Below are 10451 nucleotides of genomic sequence, written 5' to 3' on the forward strand. Positions count from 1 at the left end.
CTCTCCTCTACTCTCTCTCTCCTCTCTAGATGTAGATGAGTTGTAACTTCTCTCTCTCCTCTACTCTCTCTCTCCTCTCTAGATGTAGAGAGTGTAACTTCTCACTCTCTCTCCTCTCCTCTCTCTCCTCTAGATGTAGATGAGTGTAACTTTTCTCTCTCCTCTCCTCTCTCTCCTCTGTAGATGTAGATGAGTGTAACTTTTCTCTCTCCTCTCCCTCTCCTCTCCTCCTCTCTAGATGTAGATGAGTGTAACTTCTCTCTCTCCTCTCCCTCTCTCTCCTCTCTAGATGTAGATGAGTGTAACTTCTCACTCTCCTCTCCTCTCTCTCCTCTCTAGATGTAGATGAGTGTAACTTCTCTCTCTCCTCTCCTCTCCTCTCTCCTCTAGATGTAGATGAGTGTAACTTCTCTCTCTCTCTTCTCTCCCTCTCCTCTCTCTCTCCTCTCTAGCTGTAGATGAGTGTAACTTCTCTCTCTCTCTCTGTCTCTATCCTCTGTAGATATGGATGAGTGTGCAGGCTCCTAAGCCGTGTAACTTCATCTGTAAGGACACAGAGGGAAGCTACCTCTGTTCCTGTCCCCGAGGATACATACTACAGGAGGACGGCAGAGCTGTCGAGGTGAGACACGCACAGCCCACACACATGTCATCTGTTGCGTCTGGTAGTAAGTGTGTTTATCAGTATGTATGGTCAGTTTGGGGAGTTTATACAAACACTATTGGTCCATATTGCTCATTACACTCTGGCGACAGCTATGTTTACCCTAGCGCAGTATCTACACACGCTCACACTGCACACGCACACACACCTTCATACACGCGCACAGACACACACTCAGACACACACTCACTCACACAGACACACACACACACAAACACACACAGACACACACATTCAGACACACACACACACTAAGACACACACACACACACATAAACTTTCCGCCTGGTTTCCACCATGTTTCCGGTGTCTGGTTCTGTGGCAGTTCATCTACAGGTCACTGACTGGAGAAGGACTGGAAACTAGCTCAATACAGTTGTGGAGCTGGAGTGTAACCTTTACTCTCTCTCCCCCTCTCTCTCTCTCTCTCTCTCTCTCTCTCTCTCACTCTCTCTCTCTCTCTCTCTCTCTCTCTCTCTCTCTTCTCTCTCTCTCTCTCTCTCTCTCTCTCTCTCTCTCTCTCTCTCTCTCACTCTCTCTCTCTCTCTCTCTCTCTCTCTCTCTCTCTCTCTCTCTTCCTCCCTCCCCCCTTCTCTCTCTCCCCTCTCTCTCTCTCGCTCTCTCTGGCTCTCTCTTCCTCCCTCCCTCCTTCTCTCTTTCCCTTCTCTCTCCCTCTGTCTCTCTCTCTCCCTCATCTCAGATCTGGATGAGTGTCAGAGCAACAGCACAACTGTCAGTTCCTGTGTGTGAACACCATTGGAGGATTCACCTGCAAATGTCCTCCAGGCTTCACCCAGCACCATACTGCCTGCATAGGTAAAACACACACACACAACTCCCCCCCCCCCCCACCCCTCCTCCACTCGACTAGGCTTAACAAACATAACCAAATGTAGCCACTTATCTTCCATCTCTCCCCATAAAAAGTCTCTTTAATGTTCTCAGTCTGCTATCACACATCAGATTGGGCTCAACTGAACTGTCGCCATGACAACTTAACAATGACTTGTTGTGGAATTTTGCAGTCTGTTGCCACGGTTACAGCAGGGGTTTTCCATTCCGCACTTCAGCTCCCTTGACCTTGCAGCTAGACAGCCTCCCTCCGTCATTGGTCAGTCAGACAGTCAGTCCATTCGTCGGTCAGTCAGTTAATCAGTCAGTCACACCATCAGTCAGTCAGACCGTCCGTCAGACAGTCAGTCAGCCAGTCAGTCAGTCAGTCAGTCAGACCATCAGTCAGACCATCAGTCAGCCAGCCAGTCAGTCAGTCAGACCATCAGTCAGTCAGTCCATCAGTCAGACCATCAGTCAGTCAGCCAGTCAGTCAGACCATCAGTCAGTCAGACCGTCAGTCAGACCAGCAGTCAGACCATCAGTCAGCCAGCCAGTCAGTCAGTCAGACCATCAGTCAGTCAGCCAGTCAGTCAGACCATCAGTCAGTCAGCCAGTCAGTCAGACCATCAGTCAGTCAGACCGTCAGTCAGTCAGCCAGTCAGACCATCAGCCAGTCAGCACTGGGCAAGGTCAAACAGATGCACACAGTCAGTCAGTCAGTAATCTCATTTTGTGGGCAGTGTGCACATATCCTGTCTTCTCTTGAGAGCCAGGTCTGCCTATGGCAGCCTTTCTCAATAGCAAGGCTATGCTCACTGAGTCTGTACATAGTCAAAGTTTTCTTTAAGTTTGGGTCAGTCACAGTGGTCAGGTATTTAGTAATTATCTTTTTGGTTTCTCATGATTTGGTGTGGGTCTAGTTGTGTTGCTGTCCTCTCTCTCTGTAGATAGTAATGAGTGTCTCTCTCTCTCTCTCTCTCTCTCTCTGTAGATAGTAATGAGTGTCTCTCTCTCTCTCTCTGTAGATAGTAATGAGTCTCTCACTCTCTCTCTCTCTCTCGCTCTCACTCTGTAGATAATGAGTCTTTCTCTCTCTCTCTCGTAGATAGTAATGAGTGTCTTCTCTCTCTGTAGATAGTAATGAGTCTCTCTCTCTCTGTAGATAGTAATTAGTTTCTCTCTGTAGATAGTAATGAGTCTCTCTGTAGATAGTAATGAGTTTCTCTCTCTGTAGATAGTAATGAGTTTCTCTCTCTGTAGATAGTAATGAGTTTCTCTGTGTAGATAGTAATGAGTCTCTCTCTCTCTCTGTAAATAGTAATGAGTATCTCTCTCTCTCTCTGTAGATAGTAATGAGTCTCTCACTCTCTCTGTAGATAGTAATGAGTCTCTCACTCTCTCTGTAGATAGTAATGAGTATCTCTCTCTCTCTCTCTCTCTCTGTAGATAGTAATGAGTCTCTCTTCTCTCTCTCTCTCTCTCTGTAGATAGTAAGTCTCTCTCGCTCTCTCTCTGTAGATAGTAATGAGTCTCTCACTTCTCTCTCTCTCTCTCTCTCTCTCTGTAGATAGTAATGAGTCTCTCTCGCTCTCTCTCTGTAGATAGTAATGAGTCTCTCTCTCTCTCTCTCTCTCTCTCTCTCTCTCTCTCTGTAGATAGTAATGAGTCTCTCTCTCTCTCTCTCTCTCTGTAGATAGTAATGAGAATCTCTCTCTCTCTGTAGATAGTAATGAGTCTCTCTCTCTCTCTCTCTCTCTGTAGGTAGTAATGAGTCTCTCTCTCTCTCTCTGTAGATAGTAATGAGGTCTCTCTCTCTTCTCTCTGTAGATAGTAATGAGTCTCTCTCTCTCTGTAGATAGTAATGAGTCTCTCTCTCTCTCTCTCTGTAGATAGTAATGAGTCTCTCTCTCTCTGTAGATAGTTAATGAGTCTCTCTCGTCTCTCTCTGTAGATAGTAATGAGTCTCTCTCTCTCTCTCTCTCTCTCTCTCTTCTCTGTAGATAGTAATGAGTCTCTCTCTCTCTCTCTCTCTTCTCTCTGTAGATAGTAATGAGTCTCTCTCTCTCTCTCTCTCTCTGTAGATAGTAATGAGTCTCTCTCTCTCTCTCTCTCTCTCTCTCTCTCTGTAGATAGTAATGAGTCTCTCTCGCTCTCTCTCTCTCTCTCTCTCTCTCTCTCTCTGTAGATAGTAATGAGTCTCTCTCTCTCTCTCTCTGTAGATAGTAATGAGTCTCTCTCTCTCTCTCTCTCTTTCTCTCTCTCTGTAGATAGTAATGAGTCTCTCTCTCTCTCTCTCTCTCTCTCTCTGTAGATAGTAATGAGTCTCTCTCTCTCTGTAGATAGTAATGAGTCTCTCTCGCTCTCTCTCTGTAGATAGTAATGAGTCTCTCTCTCTCTCTCTCTCTCTCTCTCTGTAGATAGTAATGAGTCTCTCTCTCTCTCTCTCTCTCTCTCTCTCTCTCTCTCTCTCTGTCTCTCTGTAGATAGTAATGAGTCTCTCTCTCTCTCTCTCTCTCTGTAGATAGTAATGAGTCTCTCTCTCTCTCTCTCTGTAGATAGTAATGAGTCTCTCTCTCTCTCTCTCTCTCTCTCTCTCTCTCTCTCTCTCTCTCTCTCTCTCTCTCTCTCTCTCTCTCTCTCTCTCTCTTGTAGATAGTAATGAGTTTCTCTCTCTCTGTAGATAATAATGAATGTGCGTCGGACCCTGCTCTGTGTGGTTCGAATGGAGTGTGTCAGAACAGCCCAGGCAGCTTCAACTGCGAGTGTACTAGAGGATTCTCAATGGACCCCAATGGACAGAGCTGTGAAGGTCAGCCAATCACTGCCTCTCTCAGGATCAGCTGACTCCATACCCCTAGGCACTTTTATGGATCTGAAATGATCAGATAGGTATTGGCAATATGGCAATAGCTCCACTATAAATAGGGATTTGGTGGAAACTTCACCTTATTGCTTGTACCTATCCAGGACAGTTAGATAACTGTATGCCACATAACTATTGTAATGCTGTGTGTGTGTCTGTGTCTGTGTCTGTGTTTCTCTGTGTCTGTGTCTGTGTCTGTGTCTGTATGTGTGTGTGTGTGTGTGTGTGTGTGTGTGTGTGTGTGTGTGTGTGTGTGTGTGTGTGTGTGTGTGTGTGTGTGTGTGTGTGTGTGTGTGTGTGTGTGTGTGCGCGTGTGTGCGTGTGTGGTTTCCCTGGCAGATATGGATGAGTGTGATGGTAACCATCGTTGTCAACATGCTGTCAGAACCTGGTGGGAGGGTACAGGTGTAGCTGTCCTCAGGGATACCTACAACACTATCAATGGAACCATGTGTCGGTGAGTGGTACAGACCCTCTCTCTCTCTCTCTCTCTCTCTCTCTGGCTTTACTCTCTCTCTTTCTCGCGATTCTTCTCTCTCCCCTCCCCCCTCCCCCCTCCCTCTGTCTCTCTCTGGCTCTACTCTCACTCACTCACTCACTCACTCACTCAATTCAATTTCAATTTAATTTAACATTTGGCAGGAAGTTATGAAGTGCAAGCTCAGTTTCCACCTCATTTTGTGGGCAGTGTGCACATAGCCTGTCTTCTCTTGAGAGCCAGGTCGGCCTACGGCAGCCTTTCTCAATAGCAAGGCTATGCTCACTGAGTCTGTACATAGTCAAAGATTTCCTTAATTTTGGGTCAGTCACAGTGGTCAGGTATTCTGCCACTGTGTACTCTCTGTTTAGGGCCAAATAGCATTCTAGTTCGCTCTGTTATTTTTTTGTTAATTCTTTCCAATGTGTCAAGTAATTATCTTTTTGTTTTCTCATGATTTGGTTGGGTCTAGTTGTGTTGCTGTCCTGGGGCTCTGTGCGGTCTGTTTGTGTTTGTGAACAGAGCCCCAGGACCAGCTTGCTTAGGGGGCTATTCTCCAGGTTCATTTCTCTGTAGGTGATGGCTTTGTTATGGAAGGTTTGGGAATCGCTTCCTTTTAGGTGGTTGTAGAATTTAACGGCTCTTTTCTGGATTTTGATAATTAGCGGGTGTCGGCCTAATTCTGCTCTGCATGCATTATTTGGTGTTTTATTTTTGCAGAATTCTGCATGCAGAGTCTCAATTTGGTGTTTGTCCCATTTTGTGAATTATTGGTTGGTGAGCGGACCCCAGACCTCACAACCATAAAGGGCAATGGGTTCTATAACTGATTCAAGTATTTTTTTGCCAGATCCTAATTGGTATGTCGAATTTTATGTTCCTTTTGATGGCATAGAAGTTCCTTCTTGCCTTGTCTCTCAGATCGTTCACAGCTTTGTGGAAGTTACCTGTGGTGCTGATGTTTAGGCCGAGGTATGTATAGTTTTTTGTGTGCTCTAGGGCAATGGTGTTTAGATGGAATTTGTATTCGTGGTCCTGGGAATTTGACCTTTTTTGGAACACCATTATTTTTGTCTTACTGAGATTTACTGTCAGGGCCCAGGTCTCTCTCTCTCGATCCTTCCCCCCCCCCCACCCCCCCCCCGTCTGTCTGTTTGTCTCTTCCTCTCTCTCTCAACATGAAATCTACATCCCTTTCCTGGAAGTTTAACTTCTTCCTCCCTAGATGACTCTAAAGCCTCCCTCCCCCCAGAGTCACTGTCCTACATGAACACTGTTGTTATAACTGAGTCGGTGGCACTTTAACTTCAATGTACTGATGGGAAATACAGTATTGATATTCAGTGACCTTTCCCAAAAAGAACACAGACAATGTTTATCAAATTAACCGGTACTACAGATGGTTTCCTTATTCCCTTCAAGAGTTTCTCAGTATTGTTTGTGTTCTCTGGCCGAGGTTTGACCCACATTTGAGCTCTGTTTGTTTTGTTGACTTCCTGTCTGTGTTGTTTGCTTCCTGTGGTCAGATGAGAACGAGTGCCAGAACACTCAGATCTGTGGGGGAGCGTCGTGTCATAACACCCTAGGGAGCTTCCGCTGCCTCTGTCCCACTGGGTTCAACTACGGAGACCAGGGGGGGTGTAGTGACATCAACGAGTGCTCCTCGTCCTCTAATCCATGTAACTACGGCTGTTCCAACACAGACGGAGGGTATCTCTGTGGCTGTCCGCCTGGATACTATCGCGCTGGACAGGGGTGAGTGAGTGAGACTGTGAGTGTGTGTTTGATCTACCCAGGAACAATGTCTTTATCAACTTTGATGGATAGATGGGTTGATTGTTTAGCAACAAAACCGACATGTGCGCAGCTATGGGGCAAAACAGACAGGGTTGGCTTAGATAGTTGACAACATGTAAACTACATTTAGTCGCCGATGTTTATTGAAAACATAAATAAATGTGCACAATGTCTCTCAAATACATTGTTACAGTTGTTGGTTAGCTAGCTAGCGAATTTTAGCCATATTAGCATTGTAATGAAATCAGTCAAACACCTAAAAACGAGATATGGTATCAAGAACAAGATGAAACTAGCTGAAACAAGTCACTTATGATTCCCTACATGGCAGTGTATTGTCATTGTTGCTAGCTATCTGCCATCCACAATCACAACAACTCATAGACTTCTGTCCCATTGAAGTGTACGCATTGTTTTCGTGATGTTGTCAGCTAGCCCATGTATAGGCAAGATGGTGTTTGTGTATGATTCTATGCCCTGTGTGTGTGTGTGACTGACTCCTTTATGTGTGTTCCAGGCACTGTGTGTCAGGTGTGGGCTTTGGTAGCGGTGTGAGTCTGGGCCAGGAGGAGGAGGAGGAGGAGGAGGAGGAGGAGGAGGAGGAGGAGGAGGAGGAGGAGGAGGAGGAGGAGGAGGAGGAGGAGGAGGAGGAGCAGAGGGGGGTGACAACGATCTGTCTCCTGAGGCCTGCTACGAGTGTAAGATCAACGGTTACCCCAAGAAGGGGCGTAAACGCCGCGACACCAACTCAACGCTAGAGCAACCTCTGGACGATGCACAGGTAATGTTTGTCTGTCTGGGTTTGGTGGCCCATAGAATGGTTCTGCTATCACGTCTTGCCTGCTCTTTACTGAATCCGTAGTACATATTAACTGTGTGGTCCTGTGTTGTGTCATCAGGATCCGGAGTGTTGAGTGTTGTCAGTGTTTACATAATCCACCTGTACTACATGGTCCTGTGACATCAGGATCAGGAGACAGTGAGCCTGGAGAGTGTTACACATCATATATCTGCATGTATAATACTGTATATCTGTACTATATGTAACCTGTCCTGTGCTGTGTCCTCAGGATCAGGAGACAGTGAGCCTGGAGAGTGTGGACGTCGAGGACACCCTGCTATTCAACCTGAACATGTCTGACCTGTCCAGCCGAGACCACATCCTGGAGTTCACCCCGGCCCTGTCCACGCTCAACAACCACGTGCGCTACTCCATTGACTACGGCAACGAGCTGGGCTACTTCAAGATCAGCCAGAGGGAGGGGCTTAGCTACCTGCACCTGTCCAAGAGGAAGTCCCTCCCCCCTGGAGCCTACTTCCTGCAGATCAGCAGCGTGGCCGTGTACAGGAAGAAGGAGCTGGCAGCGCTGGAGGACAGCAACGATAAAGACTACCTCACAGGCCAGCTGGGAGACACACTCACCATGAGGGTGCAGATAGTCCTGCATTAACCTGCACTACAGGACTGACTGGGGTGGCTGGGCTGGGCTGGGTGGGGAGTGTCTGCCTGTAAACACTGGTCTAGGAACAGATTAACTTACCCTCGATCCATATCTCAACCATTAGGATGGGGAGAGACTATCTGACTCTTGGTCAGTGGTTATGGGCAACTTTTACCTACTCTGAGAGAGAGAGAGAGAGAGAGAGAGAGAGAGAGAGAGAGAGAGAGAGAGAGAGAGCTTGAGACAAGCTCAACGCCAAAGAGACTAATAGGGGGGGGGGGGGGGGTTGCGTTGTTTGATTCTACATATCATAAATACAACCTTTAGTGCTACAGTGTAGGCTTAAACCACTGGCTACAGTATGCCTGGCTGTCTGAAGAAAGGCTTAGAGAATGAGAATGACATGGGAGGAAGACATGACAATGACACAACAATAACCACTCTAAACTGCTCTGTGCAGGAAGGCTCTGGTTTGAATGGTTTTTTTTTGTTATGAAAAAGGTTTATTATTAAATAGGTTTTGTATGATGATATGTGGAATCTGCCACCCTTTTGTGGGACATGTATGGCAAATGCCATATCCACCCCTAGCCCCTACCCCCAAGGCCATGAGGGTAGCTAGGGAATATGGGGTAGGAGGTAGGGGCTAGCGGTGGATTTGGGACTGAGTAGCAGAGTGCAGAAGTCACTGATGCTGAGAGTGTTCACAGCTTGGCAGAGGTGGAAGTCAAAGGCAGCGTTACGATTCTCCACCCTTCTCCCTGAAGTGTGCATTTGCTCACTCCCCCTTCATGGATCACAAAGCATTGGCTGCTAAAGAGAGTTTCCACCATATTTCGTAGACCAATCCATTCCTTTCAAATCCCTGAGGGGAGAAGGGTAGGGAATCATACCGTAGCTAAAGTCTTGAGCTAGAAGGACTCCTCTTCCTCATCATAACTATGCTTCTTCATCTTCCCAACTGACTAGACCTCAGCATTACACATAATATTTACTGGTGCTAGTAACACAACCACATAGACTTATGAATGCACTGTAATGCTCGACAACACACAGTAGCTGTCTGTCTACTGTCCTTTTAATAAGATGTCAGACGTCTTCTTTTCAACCAAAACCAAAGTACGCGCCATAGCCTGTCTGCTCTCTATACCACATGTAAATTAAGTGTGTTTATACTGTAATCAATGCCATGTTTATAATGTTAATCTATGAAGCCTTTCGTAAACTAGAGAACGCCCCTGAGAGGAGGGGGTGTAATGGTGCTTATAATGACCCACTACTTCCTTTGATAAACTGTATACACACACACCCTCAAACACACATTAAAAACACACACCCTCAAACACACACAAGACAAATACACACACGTCCTCAAACACAAACCTGTGCCTTCATGATTATGCACTGAGGTCGACGCGGCCACACACTTTTCGCTAGTAGTCAGTGCTCCGTAGCGAAGTCAATCAGACCAGCCGTAGACACATCCGTCTGTCGCTCTGTCACATCAGTGAGGGTTTAGTTGTAAAGTCACAATAAAAACATATTTTTTTGTTTAAAAGGTTTCGTTGTTGTCCCTGTCTCCCAACTTCACTTCCTCTTTTTGTGGATGATGCTATTTATGGGATGTATCTCAACAACTTTAAGAGCCAATTTCCCAGACACAGATTACGCCTAATCCTGGACTAAAAAGCAAATTTAATACACGTTCATTGACCATGCTTTTTAATGTATGCTTAATTACATTTTAGTCATTTAGCAGAAGCACGTATCCAGACCGACTTACAGGAGCAATTGCCTTGCTCAAGGACACAGATATAAAAACAATTATCTTCACCTAGTCCGCTCAGGAATTCAAACCAGCAACCGTTCAGTTACTGGCCTAATGCTCTTAACCGCTAGGTGACCTGCCGCCCTAAGAGTCTGCCTTTCCTTTGTTCCTCACTTCCATTACTACTGAAAGGACTGGTGAGGAATCCTCTCCACACTACTGACAGCTGAAAGGACTGGTGAGGAATCCTCTCCACACTACTGACAGCTGAAAGGACTGGTGAGGAATCCTCTCCACACTACTGACAGCTGAAAGGACTGGTGAGGAATCCTCTCCACACTACTGACAGCTGAAAGGACTGGTGAGGAATCCTCTCCACACTACTGACAGCTGAAAGGACTGGTGAGGAATCCTCTCCACACTGCTGACAGCTGAAAGGACTGGTGAGGAATCCTCTCCACACTACTGACAGCTGAAAGGACTGGTGAGGAATCCTCTCCACACTACTGACAGCTGAAAGGACTGGTGAGGAATCCTCTCCACACTGCTGCCTGCTTCTACCTGGCATCATCTCTGCCTAATGAAAGGAGATGAGGGAAGGAAGC

General features: G+C 46.4%; 1 protein-coding gene and 1 long non-coding RNA gene across 2 annotated transcripts; both read left to right on the forward strand.

Moving 5' to 3' along the window:
• Positions 1-1392: 1392 nt before the first annotated feature.
• LOC311111137 lies at positions 1393-4739 on the forward strand. The gene is made up of 3 exons (XR_014610749.1): positions 1393-1480; positions 4179-4307; positions 4701-4739. It is a non-coding gene; the product is annotated as an uncharacterized lncRNA (long non-coding RNA).
• A 2529-nt stretch (positions 4740-7268) lies between these two features.
• Positions 7269-9638, forward strand: LOC311111259 (fibrillin-1-like). Its single transcript, XM_084153973.1, has 2 exons — positions 7269-7417; positions 7707-9638. The coding sequence occupies exon 2, from the start codon at positions 7770-7772 to the stop codon at positions 8085-8087; it is 318 nt and encodes a 105-aa protein (XP_084010099.1). The 5' UTR covers positions 7269-7417; positions 7707-7769; the 3' UTR covers positions 8088-9638.
• Positions 9639-10451: the final 813 nt, after the last annotated feature.

The sequence above is a fragment of the Coregonus lavaretus genome (assembly GCF_964263955.1).
Source record: "Coregonus lavaretus genome assembly, chromosome: 37".
Taxonomy (NCBI): Eukaryota; Metazoa; Chordata; class Actinopteri; order Salmoniformes; family Salmonidae; genus Coregonus; species Coregonus lavaretus.